This window comes from Muscardinus avellanarius (genome assembly GCF_963383645.1).
Source record: "Muscardinus avellanarius genome assembly, chromosome: 12".
Classification (NCBI taxonomy): domain Eukaryota; kingdom Metazoa; phylum Chordata; class Mammalia; order Rodentia; family Gliridae; genus Muscardinus; species Muscardinus avellanarius.
In genome coordinates, this window is record NC_137798.1 from 85,182,790 (window position 1) to 85,199,147 (window position 16,358).

A 16,358-nucleotide genomic window follows, 5' to 3' on the forward strand; every position below is an offset into this window, starting at 1 on the left:
ACAAAACAAATTATATATATACATATATATATATGCATATGCATATATATGCATATGTATATGTATATATATGTATATATGTATATATATGTATATATACACACACATATATATGTACATAATATATATATTATGTACATATGTATATGTACATAATATATATACATATGTATATGTACATAGTATATATGTATATATACACATGTATATACATATATATTATGTACATATATATGTGTGTATATATACATATATACATATATACATATATACATATATACATATATACATATACATATGCATATATATGGGGCTGAGAGTGTAGCTAGGAGGTAGAATGCCCGTTTCCAATTCCCAGTATCACAAAAAAGAAAAATTGCACATAATAACTACCAAAAGAAGATGGCACTGAGCTACGGTAAAGAGAGAGACAAGCAAAGTGAATGGCTAGCAAAATTCTGTGACTCAGCCTTGGAAAGGTAAATGAAAGTGTATCCAATTTCGACCAGCCTTAGAAAGGCCTCCCTCCATTTCTCCAAAGTGGGGTTGTCTCAAAAGAAGTCCAGGAAAGGAGATTAAAGAAGCCAGGTTAGATAAAGTTTTCCTCGCTAGGTTCTCTGCTTTCCTACAGAAATCTCAAGGGAGATGTTAAAGCTATTAAGGAGAACTTAGAAAAATAATCTTGGCTCTCGAAGCTTCTCCTAAAAAGAACCCAAACTAAACCCATCAATGACCCACATTCTGATGTGCAGCACCCATACCACTCAGTAGCTCTGAAGGCACAGCTACAGTTCTGGGCAGGAATGAATAGCTACTTCATTACATTTTTCAAAACCGATGCAGATGACAGAAAATAGTGAAAAAACATCAGTTATTTTCGTCTCTCTTCACGTGGTCTTATTTTTCTGATGTGGCTCACATGGCCTGGTTTTCCACTAGAACACACACTGAATGCCACCAGAGCTCCCACCTTACATACTTTACAGATCCTCAGTCCTCACTGCCTTCTCTTAAGGACCACGCCCTTTCCCGCCCCAAGCCTTCCCCATGAAGCACCTTTACGTTTTAAGAAACCTAAATTACCCTAGATTATATGCAAGCATGAAATATTCTTGATGGGCATAATGGGGCAAACGAGCAATTTAATATGCTATGAAATGCTCTGAAAAGCACATACAAATACACTCAACACTCAACATCTAGCTCCTGCTTTTCATTTCAAGTAATTCAATCAAAGATGAAGACACAGCATTAACAAGAAACAACTTAAAAAAAAAAAAAAAGAACCGGGCTGGGCGTGGCAGCGCATGCTTGTAATCCCACTGCAACATTGGGGAGGTTGAGTCAAGAGGATCGCAGTTCACAGACAGCCTCAGTTACTTACTGAGGCCTTTTGAAACTCAGTGAGACCCTGTTTCAAAATAAAGAATAAAAAATAGGGCTGAGGGTATAGCTCAGAGGTAGAATGTCCCTGGGTTCCATCCCTAATTACTGCAAAAAAAAAAAAAAGAATCAGAAATTCCCAAGATGCATAGCCGAAACATAAAAATTTTATCTAGGACTTGATGTAATCTTTGGACCTGAACAAAAAAAATTGGGGCTTTTGTTTACAGCCTATCTCTCCAAAGACCAGCACCCACCACATCTACCCCCCACTTCACTTAATTTAACTAAGCAAAGTTTGGTTACTAAGAAGAATCTGATAAAAAGCTTTATAATACAAAACATACCCTACTGTTCTACAAACACTTCATTGTTTATATTATGGTTCAACAAAAAAAAATGGATAGTTACAGGTTTAAAAATATTTTAATTTTATTAGAAAAATTTCAAACTACAAGAATAATCATTCAGAATTAAAAATAGAACAGTATAACCTGGCATGGTGGCCCACACTTATAATCCCAGTACCTGGGAGACTGAGACAGGAGGATCACAGTTTTGCAGCCAGCTTCAGCTACTTAAGTGAGGCCGTCTGCAACTTAATAAGACCCTGTTTCAAAATAAAAATAAAAAATAGGGCTGGGGGTGTAGCTGGGAAGTAGAATGTCCCTGGGTTCAATCCCCAGTGCCACACACCAAAAAAAAAATAATAATTACTAAACCTATATAAAACACTCAATACTACTAAAAGAGACCGCTACTAAAAGAAATCAAAACAATGTTGTTAAAATACAACATTATGAGGCCAGTTGTGGTGTTGGACACTTGTAATCCCAGTACTTGGGAAGCTGAGACAGGAAGACCACAGGTTTGAAGCCACTCTTAGCAATTTAGCAGAATCTCAGTACCTTAGTGAGACCCTGTTTCCAAATAAATAAATAAAAATAGGGATGGGAGTGTAAATAAATGTATGAGTGAGTGAATCTGTGTGTATGTACCTATATCATACATACATTGCATATGAAATCTGAAGGCCAGTAAAGGTCCTTACTAAATCAAGAAAATTTAGCGTCCACGCAACTTCAATAGTATGGCTGGCTACAACTCAAAAAGGAAAGTGAATTCCATAATGTGTCTTATACTTTTGCTCACACCAGGAGAAAAGCAACAGAAAGAAAGTGAACATTTCCCTAAGAACTCTCAACAAGAACAGGAGACTCGCTTTCCCTCAACCAATTTCCAATGATTAACACTGGGCTTTCCCTTAAATGGGAATAGATAAAGCTCCCAGATCCTAAAGACTTCATTAGAGCAATAAGAAGCAGCGGGTTTTAGCCCAAACCACAGATCGCCTCTCTGTAATATTACATTATGCCTAGAAATCTCTGACATTCTGAGATTTCTAATGAATTCTTCCAATTTCTTAACAACTATTGCATCATAATTTTCGCTACCGTTGAAATATACATTTTCAAGAGGCCAGAGCACAGCGGCCGGGACACCCTCGCTCACTGACTCACCTGCAGATTTCCTTCTCACCACATCATGAATCAAAGTACATGAGTGACTATTATCCTACAGGAGGGGAATTTCCATAAGTATTTTTTAATATGAAAAAGAAAGCAAAGCATTTTCTCTGCTTAAATATGACCTTTCCAGAAACAGTCGAAGCCATTTAACTTGGGAGCAGAAGAATGCCTAAATTAATCTTTTTCTGTTTCCACTGCACTGTTTATAATCCAAAACCACCCTCTAAAAACGTATAGGTCACTGCTTATATTAGAGTGATGAAATGTGAAATTCAACATTTCTTATCAACGGTGATCCTCTATTGTATTGTCAGAGATGGAATTCCAAATCACAACCCAAGCTTTTAGTCAAATTGACAATTACAATGCAAATACTGCGGCTTTGGTTTCTTAAAAATAGGGGTGGGAAGCAATCTCCCTCCTCTCCCTCTTTCTTTGTGATTTTGTGCATTCTGCAAAGAGAGAAGAAAATAAGTATGGAAAATTTCTCTAATTTTCTCTTGCAGAAAAGAACAATTGTCTCTCCAGTACTATTCTTATGCTTACCAGAGGCAATTTGCTTTGAGAACAAATGTATAAAAATCAAGGTTGAAGAAAAAATAAAGGGCTACCCACATGTTGTATCTAATTATTCAACAAAGTATCCTCTTGTAAGCAATTACCAACTAACAAGGGTATGCCTCCTTTTGTGAAATGGAGAAAAATGGAATTTTAGAAATCAAAAGCAGGTTTTCCTTTCAGTTTACATTATAATTTCAGGGTTGCAATTTTTGTTCTTAATTTTGAATTGGCAGTGTCTCCTAATGTTGAAAAAAAAAAAAAACCTGTCTATTGGTAAAGGTTAATGATCTGCAAGGACACATAAGTTTATTTTTAGATCTCTTAGGGAAAAACATTACGTAAAAGAAAATTTTTCCATCTGTTTTTAACTTTCTTGCTTTCTCTTTATTTCTAATGTTTATACTATTTATATGTATAGATACATATATATATATTACACACACATATAAAAAATTTAAAATTAATGTTAAATTCTCTAACATGGCGATATGAAATATAAAAATATAAGCAATATAATAAAATAAAAATCCATAAGCTATACTAATATAAAGAAAATTTTTTCCTTACAGTTGATTCTATGATATAGAAGATGTGATTTTTTTTTGTCTTTTTTTTTATTCCGATCACCATTTCGCATCAGTTATAGTAATAATTATTTCAGGAAGGATTCAATACTAGATGCTAAAATTAGTAGGTCTGAGTATGATTTTTTTTTAATAGGTCTTTTCAAGTCTTAAAGACTCTCCTCTAAAAAGAGATAATTAAAAAAGAATAATAGTTAGCCAGATGTGGTGGCGCATGCTTGTAATCCCAGTACTTGGGAAGCTGAAACAGGAAGATCTAGGTTCATGGACAACCTCAGCTACTTAGTGAGGTTACCCTCTGCAACTCTTGCAACTCAGTGAGAACCTGTTTCAAAATAAAGAATAAAAAAGAGTAATAGTAGCCTTACAGTGGAGAAACCTAGCAGGCAGCACCGTAAACAAGTATTCAGTTTTCACCAGTAAAGTGACCCATCACATTACATGGCTTCTTATATGACACTCTAGAAAGAAAACAACACCAGGTATCTGGGTGTGCTGCCAAAAGTCCATAACCTGCATCTAGTTTTGAGGAAATAAATTGCAAATGAAAGATAGCCTCCAAAATAAATTTATAGGACTCTATAGAAGCATCACAAATGACAACTAAAAACAGTTCCAGATTAAGGGAGATGATGCATATCTATGTTCATAGCTGCACAACCTACAATTGCCAAACTATGGAACCAGCCAAGATGTCCATCAACAGATGAATAGATTACAAAACTATGGGATGTGTACACAATGAAATTGTACTCAACCATAAAGAAAAACACAATTACATCATTTACAGGGAAATGGATGAAAATGAAGAACATTATGCTAAGTGAGATTAGTCAGTCACAAAATAGAAGAAATCAGCTGTTCTCCTTAATATGTGAAAGTTAGGGAGAAAAATGGTCATAGGAGAAACCCTAGACGAAGGAAGAGAAACCATAGATGAGCAAATAAGGCAACCTAACTGAGGGGGATGGGAGGGGGAAGAGGGAAATTCTCTAATGGGCATGATGTACATTCACAAACACATCAAAGTCAGTCACTAAGCCAAACATGAGAAGGAGGCAGGGGAGGAAATGGGGTGGGAATTGGGGAAGGGCTAAATGAGTGATGTGTGCATGTGTGCCTTGTACTCCCCATTAAGATGTGTGACTATAATTCACCAATAAAAAAAAAAAAAAGAAAGAAAGAGACATAACTGAATGCTTTGTGTGAACCTGGACTTCTATCCTGGACCAGAAGGAAACATTGCTAGCAAAACTGGCAGGGTATTGTATTGATTTAATTTCCTGATTTTGATCACTGTACTGTGATTACACAAGAAAATATACATTCACAAATTACTAGGGTGGTTTCCATAGTGTAGTGGTTATCACATTCGCCTCACACATCCACAAATTACTTAAATGTAAACACATTTACATTATCTGAAACTTTCTCAAACATCTTAGAAAAAAATTATACACATATATGTATATATACATAAAAATGATGAAGTAAGACTTAAAATATGAACATCAAGGGAATCCACGTACAGATTACATAGAAATTCTTTGTTCTAATTTTCACCTATATCACAAATCTGGAAATATAAAATAAAAAACAAAGCCAGGCGTGGTGGCACATGTGTGTAATCCCTGTGCTTGGGAGGCTGAGACAGGAGGATCGTATGGGTTTGAGCCAGCCTCAGCTAGCTTAAGAGACCCTGTTTCCAAGTAAAATATAAAAGAGGTCTGGGAGTGTAGCCCGGAGGTAGAAGGGCCCTGGGTTCCATCCCCAGTAGCATCAAAAATAAATATAAATAAATATATAAATAAATAAATATAAATAAATAAATATAAAACAATCCCTGAAGGGTAACATTCTCCATTTTGGAATGGTTTGATGATAAACTGATTCGGGGCCACTACACTTCTGTAAAGGGCGAAATTGGCAATGCTTTGGGCCCTGTGGACCACATATACATTTTCTGTCACAATTACTTAACTCTTGCTACTGTGTCACAAAAACATAAGAGCAGTTATATTTAAATAAAACTTTTTTACAAAATTGGACAGTTGGCCAGATTTGGCCCCTGGCCCATAGTGTGATGACCCCTTGATCGAGTCCATGCCCAAGATAGTTAAACAGAGAGAGTAACTATGATTCTACTCAGCAATTTTGAGAACAAGGCAGACACTATATTAAGTGTTTACCAACATTAACTTATTTATCCTTGTACCAATCTGATGTTATATGTTATTATTTCTACTCTCCAAAGAGAAAACTAGAATCTAGAGGAGTTTTAAAAAAAAAATCCACAGGGCGTGGTAGCACACGCCTGTAATCCCTGCGCTTGGGAGGCGGAGACAGGAGGAGCGCGCAGGTTCCAAGCCAGCCTCTCTGGCTTAAGAGACCCTGTTTCCAAATAAAATATATATATATTAAAAAAAATAGGTCTGAGAGTGTAGCCCAGAGGTAGAAGAGTTTCCAGGAACCCCAGTACCACCAAAAAAAAAAAAAAAAAAAAAAAAAAACAACCCTGCCCAGCTCACACAGATAGCAAGTATAAAACAAGGTAGATCTGACTACATACACTGAACTATATATAACCAATGTACTTTCCTTCTCATATGGGTTGAATTATACTGACATGTACAAAAACTGAGGAATTATAATCATTTAACTATGGCTAAACTACTGTCAAATTCAAGATTGCCAATCCAAAAAAATAACTTCACAAACCTCCTGCAACTGCAAGGACATAAGTCCCAATTGATCCTGCCGTCGTTCCACCAGCTCTCTTTCCGTGCGCATCTCCCTCTCTATTTCCTGAAGCCGCCGCTCCACCCGATCTGAAACCTAAATATGAATGAAGAAAAAGAGTGACATTAGAGAGCTAATAAAGAGACTAGATTGGGGAGGTATTTTATACCAGATATCTTACTGCCTGAAGCATTTAATTTTGACTTATTTGTAGAGCCAATTCTAATGAGACAATTATGAAAATTAACTGAAAGATACAAAAGAAAGCAATTATTGGGCCCCAAATAATCTACACCTGGATCCCAATAACAGGCGTCAAATTTTTCAAACTATAATACAATAATTCAATTGCTTAGATTTAAAAGTAATACACTAGAAAAGAGTGCCCTCTGGTGATTTAAAAGCAAATACCAATTTTGCCAACAACATTTATTATCCAACTAATGATAAAACTGCTCGATCTATTTAGTTTCTTGTTGTTGTGGTGGTGGTGGTGGTGGTGGTGGTGGTTGTTTTTGTGGTACTGGGGTTCCTGGGAGCCCTTCTACCTCTGGGCTACACTCCCAGACCTATTTTTTTATATTTTTATTTGGAAACAGGGTCTCTTAAGCCAGCAAGGCTGGCTTCGAACCTGAGCAATCCTCCTGTCTCCGCCTCCCAAGCGCGGGGATTACAGCGTGCGCCACCATGCCCGGATATTTAGTTCTTTTCCATTTTAGTTATCCATGAGCATGACCTGCTTAGGAAAATACTGGCGTTTATGCATCATTTTGTCAATCTTTTCAACTGTGATCTGCTAAAAATTAAGCTGTAAACAATCAAAAACCAAAGTCAAATTGAAAAATGTTTATAAAACAAACATAGAATAATATTTCTGACAAATAATTATTAATAAATATGTGCAAGTTCAAAATATTTCATACATTATTTTATAGACCCTAAATAAAATGTACACTATTTTCACAGTATATGTTTGGTAAAGGAAGAAACAATGAATAATAGACTTTTTTTTTTTTTTTTTTTTGATGGTACTGGGGTTCCTGGAAGCCCTTCTACCTCCGGGCTACACTCCCAGACCTATTTTTTAACTTTATGTGGAAACAGGGTCTCTGAAGCCAGCGAGGCTGGCTCCGAACCAGCGTGATCCTCCTGTCTCTGCCTCCCAAGCATGGGGATTACAAGCGTGCGCCACCACGCCCGGCTAATAATAGACATTTTTATTAATTTAAAAGTAGCAATAAACACAACCTTGTTATTTAAAATAAAAACTTTGCCATCAATTCTGTGTTTGACAGTCAAAAGGCCGTGTGTGTGTGTGTGTGTGTGTGTGTGCGCGCGCGCGCGCGCACACACATGCATGCCTACTTAATGATGAAAGGAAGACAGGCATGGTGGTGCACATGTATAATCCCAGTACTTGAGAGTCTGAGACAGAAGGATTGCAGGTTTGCAGCCAGCCTCAGCTATTTAGTCCCTCCCTCCGCAACTTTGAGACCCTATTTCAAAATAAAGAGTTACGCAGGGTGTGGTGGCGCATGCTTGCAATCCCAGCACGCCGGAGGCTGAGACTGGAGGATTGCAATTAGGAGACAACCTCAGCTACTTAGCGAGGCCCTCCACAACTTAGTGAGACCCTGTCTTAAAATAAAGAATCAAAAATAGGGCAGGGGGTATAGCTCAGAAGTCAAATACCCCTGGGTTCCATCCCCAGACCCGCAAAAAAAAGTTAAAAACAGGGTTGGGGGTATAACTTGGAGGTAGAATGATCCTGATTTCCATACCAGTACCACAAAAAAATAATAATAAAAGGAGATAAAATATAGGCAAAACCATTCTGTTCATAGGACTGTATTCTGACTTTCTGATACGTTGATTCTTCAAGTCTGCAACAATACTTAACAGTGTCAAATCCAGTTAAATAAATATTTGTTACATATACACTGTTGTTATAATCTTCGATGTACTACCTATAAAAACCTAAATGCAGTGTTGTCAAAATTCTTAGAATTTTATTTATGAACCCTTCCAGAAATAGCTGGATTTTTTTTAACAGTGATTCTTCCATATAAAATTAAAATACTTTTTTCTATTTAAATAATCAAACAATATGCACTCATATCACACTCAACTGGATAAAATCTAGACAAGTAAACTGAGATTTCCTCTGTGATATGAGGCCAAGCAATATTGATTATATGTCATTATTAAGTGTTACTGGGAAATATTTACCATAACACATGCTATAAATAATAACTACTCCCTCACATGGGCAATTTGAAACAAGCAAACAAAAACAAATCTATAATTCACAAAGGGTTAACAAATCATATTTTGGCATGTGTGATAATAAGAATACTTTTTGTCTCTCAAAGAAAAACATTTTCTATAAACTTTCAAAATACATCTTAGTTACTGGAAAAATGCATGATAAACTATTATAGTCTCATGCCGGGTGTGGTGGCGCACGCTTGTAATCCCCATGCTCGGGAGGCGGAGACAGGAGGATCGCACTGGCTTAAGAGACCCTGTTTCCAAATACAATGTATAAATTAGGTCTGGGAGTGTAGCCTGGAGGTAGAAGGGCTTCCAGGAACCCCAGTACCACACACACACACACAAACACACACACACACATACACACACACACACACACACACACACAAAACTATTATAGTCTCAGAATAAGATACAATAAATGTGCTTAACAGTGGATACCAGTATCCGGAAGATACAATAAGTGTGTTTAATAGTGGATACCAGTAGCCGGGCGTGGTGGCACACACTTGTAATCTCAGCATTCAGGAGGCTGAGACAGGAGGATCACGGTTTCGGACAGCCTCAACTACTTAGTAAGGCCCTTTGCAACTATGTAAAACCCTGTTTCAAAATAAAGAATAAAAATCAGAACTCAGGATGTAACTCAGAAGTAGAATTCCCCTGGGTTCCATCCCCAGTACCAAAAAAAAAAAAAAAAAAAATGAATACTAGTAGAAAATTAAACTGGTACATTTCACAAAAGAGGAGATACGGTGATACGGTACATTTCACAAAAGAGGAGATACGAATGGCCAATAGATACATGAAAAAAAGTTCAACATCATTAGCAATCAAGGAGATGCTAATCAAAACTACACTGAGATTCCATGTAACCCCAATAACAATGGCAATCATAAAGAAGTCAAATAACAATAAATATTGATGAGTCTATGGGGAAATAGGCACTCTTCTGCATTGTTGGTGGGATTGCAAACTAGTCCAGCCACTATGGACATCATGTGGAGAATCCTTAGAAAACTGGGAATGGATCCACCATATGATCCAGCCATACTACTAATGGTTATCTTTTCAAAGAGGCTGAAGCCAGAGAACTACAGTAATATATGCATACCCATGTTCACAGCAGCATAATTCACAATAGCCAAACTATGAAACCAACCTAGGTGACCATCAACAGATAAAGAGATTACAAAATTATGGAAAATACACACATGGAATTCTACTCAGCAATAAAAAAAATGACATCATTTGCAAGAAAATGGAAGGACTTGGAGAACATTATGTAAAGTGAGATTAGCCAGTCACATGAAATGAAGGGTCAGCCGGGCAACATACCAAAATTTAGGTGAAGGTACCTAAAGTACTAAGATAGAAACAAGAACTTAAGTAACTCTGTTAGGAATGAAGAGGATTAAAGATTCCCACTGCCGGGCGTGGTGACGCACACTTACAATCCCAGCATTCGAGAGGCTGAGACATGAGGATCACAGTTCATGGGCAGCCTTATCTACTTAGTGAGGCCCTGTGCAACTCAGTGAGAGCCTGTTTCAAAATAAAGAATAAAAAATCGGGCTCACATTTGTAATCCCCGCGCTTGGGAGGCAGAGACAGGAGGATCGCGCTGGTTCGAAGCCAGCCTCGCTTGCTTAAGAGACTCTGTTTCCAAATAAAAATATAAAAATAGGTCTGGGAGTGTAGCCCGGGGGTAGAAGGGTTTCCAGGAACCCCAGTACCACCAAAAAAAAAAAAAAAAGAAAAGAAAAAAGTGAAGGGTCATATATTTTCTTTGCTATGTGCAGGAGAGGGAGTAACTGGAATACAAGACGGACTCCAGATGATGAGGAGAAACCTCAGGGTACGGTTGGAGGAAGGCTTATGTTTATTAATAGAAATAATACCATAAACTATGTGTATACATGTGAATATATACCAACATCGACCTGGGTAGTCCATACTGAGAGGGAGGGGAATGTGGGCACCAAGAGCGTGTGCATGTATGTCACTGTCAACATGATTTACATTATGATATGAAACTATAATGCACCAATAAAAGCACAAAAAATTAAATTGGTGAGAAACAGGAATAGTTTATTTCTACTTTATATATTTTTATAATATTTAAAAGTTTTCCATACTGAATATATATCACGTTGGTAATTCTATTTAAACTTAAATCTTGGCAGAGGGGAGAACAGCTGAAGCCTCTGAGAAATATAACAATTAATAAAACTGCATCTTCTTTGACAGCATGCTCTCAGGAACTCCCAAGTACAAGATATGTCAAGCAGAAAATGTAAATGTCGACTTCAGTCGGAGTAAATATGTCACAAAATCTATATTAAGCCAAATACAAATATCATGTGGCTTTCAGATGACCTTCCATAATTCAACAATATTACTTTTAAGTTATACATTAACAATTGATTTTTATCAAGACTATATACATTCCTGTGGTTTGAGAGTCCCTTACGCAAGAGACATCACTTTTGCAAAAAATTATAGAAAACATAAAATAGGCTGTAACATCATAAGTTGATGCGAGGAATTGGCAGAGGTACAATTCACTCAAGTGCACAATTAGATGTGTTCCATTTTCCAGATCTAGACAATATAAAAGGCTATGTCCAAATGAGCTGGACACATTGGACAGAGGTAACCAGGAAGTTGAACACACCAGCTACACCAGTGCACTGCCACCCGTGCACGTGATGGTCAGTGTTGCCATCACAGCTCTATCTGACCTGGAGTGGTTCTTGATGCCTGGCAATGTTGGCATTAGAGTTCAGGCTTTCACTGATTCCAGCAACCTGCTTTTTACTCAGCTACACTCTAAATGCACGGTGAGACTTTGATTATATGTAAGCTCATATTTGCTAGTTTTATTTGCTATACAAAAGAAATTCACATTAAATGATAATGCTGTTCATTTTGGTATCTGTTGTCCCAGGATGAAAGGTGAAATTTAGCAAAAGTAATGTGTACCATGTAAGGTAGTATTACCAAATCCAAAACTTAAACCATTCCAACTATCTAATGATTAAAAAATAATAATAAATGGCATAGCTGGGCATGGGGGCACATGCTTGTAATCCCAGCATTTGGGAGACTGAGACCAGAGGATCACAGTTCGCGGACAGCCTCAGCTACTTAGTGATACCCTCCGCAACTTAGTGAGACCCTGTTTCCAAATAAAGAATGAAAAATAGGGCTGGAGCTGTATCTCAGAGATCGAATGCCCCTGGGTTTAATCTCTAGTACCCAAAAAAAAAAAAAAAATCTCAAGAGGAAAATTCAAATATACAGAGATTCAGAATAAAGCACTTGTTGGGAGGTGGGGCAGGAAATGGGGAGGTATAGGTCAGAGAACAAAAAACAGTAGAGAGGGAGAATGAACACGTCTAAGTATCTGATGTACAACATGATGGCTACAGATAAAAAAATATTGTTCTGTATATGATGCTCTTGCCACAAAAGCAAACAAAAAAGGTCACTATATGATATGATGTATGATGAATATGCTAATGTGTCATAATAATAATAATAATATTTTATGTTCTATAAGTATTCCACAGCATCATGTTACATATCCTAAATACATGCAATGACAGTTATAAAATATGTAAGTAAATAGTTACATTATTCTTGAGTTGTTGGGGTAAGGGAAGGGCAGGGAGAGGCAGAAATGTTAGGAATAATGAATGTCATTACCTTGATTGTAGTGATGGTTTCAAAGATGTGTGCTCATGTCAAAACTTTTCAAATCGTACACTTGAAATATGTGTCACTTATCATGCATCAATTTTACTTCAGTAAGGTTCTTAAGAAAACTTCTGATATAAAGTTTTAAAACATTATTTGAAAGGTATGCTGTGTTCATGAACTATAAAACTCAATACTGAAAAGATTTTAGTTCTCTCCAAATTGACCTTTAGAAAAAAAATGTATGTGCCTACACAATGACCAAGACATTGGGTATTGGCACTGAGATATACAAATAATAAATTTAATAAGTAATAAATCTGTATATCCTATTCAGGTGTTTGCATATATGAATATCTGATTTATGGCAGACAGGACTGTAAAGTACTGTTGCAAAAGTGGTCCTTTTAATAAATGGAACAAAACCAGATGGGTGGATAGCCATATAAAATGTATCCCTCTACTACAGACACTGTAAACTAGTATCAGTCCCTACTAGATGTTAGGCCTGACTCCCCTTTTTATTTTTTGAGACACCATCTCACTAAGTTTCTGGGGATCTTACTAAACTGCAAGGCTGGCCTTGAACCTGAAATCCCATTGTCTTAGCCTCCCACATACCAGGATTAACAGGTATATGCCACAGTGCCCAGACAGAGAGTATCTCAATGATCGTATGAGCAACAATCCTTGGACAGTTCAAAATAGCCCTGACCACAAATGAAAACATAAAAAATTCAATGAGATTAAAATTGAACACAAGACCCACTAACAGAGCTTGAAAAGTAAAAATAACCTATAGAATGGGCAACAGCATTTGCAATACACATTAACTGACAAAACGCTCATATAAAAATACCTCCCACAAAATAACCGAAGCAAAGTGATGCAAAGAAAAAGATAAAACTGGCATTTTAAAAAAGAAAATATCCAGCCAGGCGTGGTGGAACACGCTTGTAATCCCCACGCTTGGGAGGCTGAAACAGGAGGATCGAAGCCAGCCTCAGCTACTTAGTGAGACCCTGTTTCCAAATAAAATATAAAAAAAATAGGTCTGGGAGCATAGCCTGGAGGTAGAAAGCTTCTGGGTTCCACCCCCAGTACCACCAAAAAAGAAAAAAGAAAATATCCAACAGCCTATTAAAAAAATTCTATAGAATTTCCATTAGAAATCATGAAATGCAAATGTAAATCATAATGAGATACCATAAGTGCCCATCGTTAACTACAACTGAAAAGACTGATACTAAAAACTTTTAAAAAGAATGAAGAGTAGCACAAATTTCCATACACTGTTACAAGAGTGTGAATAGATGCAACCACTTTAGAAATACATTTATTGGGCCGGACGTGGTGGCGCACGCTTGTAATCCCCATGCTTGGGAGGCAGAGACAGGAGGATCACGCAGGTTCGGAGCCAGCCTCACTGGCTTAAGAGACCCTGTTTCCAAATAAAAAAATTATAAAAATAGATCTGGGAGTGTAACCCGGAGATAGAAGGGCTTCCAGGAACTCCAGTACCACAAAAAAAAAAAAAACCAAGAAATATATTTATTGGTAATTATTAAACTTGTAGGCACCTAATAATTGTACTTCATGCACTATAACAGAAATACCTGTACATATGTGCAAAAAAATGTGCCAAAGCAGTACTACTCATAACAACCCAGAATTCAAAAAAAAATAATACATTATAACATAGCCATACAAATACTAAAGTTGAAAATGAACTTCAAGAAGCTGAAATGGAATCCAAACACAGCACAATCATAAAGAATAACAAAAGTACTCACACACACACACACTCACACACACACGTTCAATACGATTCCATTTGCATAAGAAGTTCAAAGCCAAAAAAGTTTACGTATAGGAATAAATGTCAAAATGGTAGAGAGGAAGCCAGAGCTGGCGACTGAGGTGGCCGGGAGGGGCTCGATGGCTGCTGGTCATGTTCTGCTCCTACATGTGGTGGTGGTGTGGCATATGCAGCTGGTGATAATCCATGAGCTACACAGTCACACATACTTTCTGTACGTACATTTCAACTCCAATTTTAAAAAATTAAGAAGGTGACCAAACTTCAGCAGTTTTCTCTGTCAGGTTACAAATTCCACTCTAGAATGTATGAGAAGACCCAAAATGTCATTTAATAAGCTAAAGAGGACCTGAGAACTGGATTTAAATGTGTACATTCAGTTGCTATTTTAATAGTGTGCAAATCAGACAGCGCCACACATTTCCTGCTGTGTGAACCACTGCAATTAACTAAGAAAAACATCAATCTGTTAATCTCAGAGCTGACCCTTTTCTTGAACTATGTGATGTGTTGGTGCAATTTACACTGAAGGTGCTCTTAGAGTGCCTGAAAAAAATGGAGGACTTAATGAAAAATAAAAGAAGTATCACATATCTTGATCTCACACTAGATGCCATAGTCTCACACATTCACTGCAATGATTTTGTCTGTTTGATGAAGACAGGCATTTTGTCTTTCTGCACCTCTTCAAATCCAATCAGTATCAAAAACACAGAGGAAAGGTGCTTTTATGTAGCAAGTGTGGCTTCATATTTTGAAATGGGCAAATTTCACCACCAGACCATTTAGTGAATTGATCTCTTTGAAAATCTAGTATATCCATCTCTTAGCACAGGCAGCCTATAAATCCATGCTCTAAAATGAACTCAAACTATCTAGGGAAGAACTATAAACATAATTAACTGAAGGAAAATTATCTGTTTTAACTAGGAAGCTTTCAATTTGAGTAAAATATGTTAAAAGAAAAAAATTCTACTAACATTTCTTACCTTGGAAAAGCAAAGGGCATTATGGGAAATGAACAAACACACATTGTTCCTGAAGTTGGTAACTTTGGTTAACAGATCAGCGACGATTTTAATTGATATTCTTCTTTAAAAAAACAAAAAGCTAGATGTGTGTGTTGGCACATGACTGCAATTCCAGTAATTCGGAGGCTGAGACAAAAGGGTCTTTAAAAGCAAAGACAATGTAGCTCAAAGGTAGAATGCCCCTAGATTTAATCCCCAGTCCACTCCTCCAAAAACAAAAGACTGATGATAAAGGAAAAAATGAATATTGTATTGCTTTATTTTTACTTTAATTCTATGAAGAAAATTGATTGGATAAAATAACTCAATAACGAATGTCAATAACCTTTGTTTGAGATAATAAGACTTGGGAATCAAGGAATTTTCAACGACTACCATCTAAAAAACCAAAGCAGACAGCAGGGAGGCCTCTGGAGCAATTGCTATGATACCACTGTGTAAGATGATCCAGTAATACCTAACCGGAAGTGCTGCAGCACCATTACAAACAGCATTCTACGTGTTTCAAGTATCGTTTAATGAAACTACAGAAGAATCACTAAGTAAATAACACTGAAAAATCTTTCAAGTATCCATAAACTGTAAAAATTTAAAAATTAAAAATTGATTCTATTTCTAAAATACTATTGTTATAAGAAGTATAATAAAATATTTTTAGACAAAATGGCATATGCCATCCAGAAGGTTAAACTCTGCAAAGCTTCACTGTGATTATGACCAGCCTGACCACCTTCCT

General features: G+C 36.8%; 1 protein-coding gene across 2 annotated transcripts in view; it reads right to left on the reverse strand.

The window, feature by feature from the left end:
- CEP128 (centrosomal protein 128) overlaps positions 1 to 16,358 on the reverse strand; it is a gene marked incomplete at both ends in the record, with an annotated part of 425,269 nt that overhangs the window by 352,622 nt on the left and 56,289 nt on the right. For both annotated transcript variants that reach the window (XM_080707841.1, XM_080707842.1), the window contains one exon: positions 6,776 to 6,892. In XM_080707841.1, the coding sequence (XP_080563967.1) occupies positions 6,776 to 6,892 (117 nt within the window). The remainder of the gene's footprint in view (positions 1 to 6,775; positions 6,893 to 16,358) is intronic.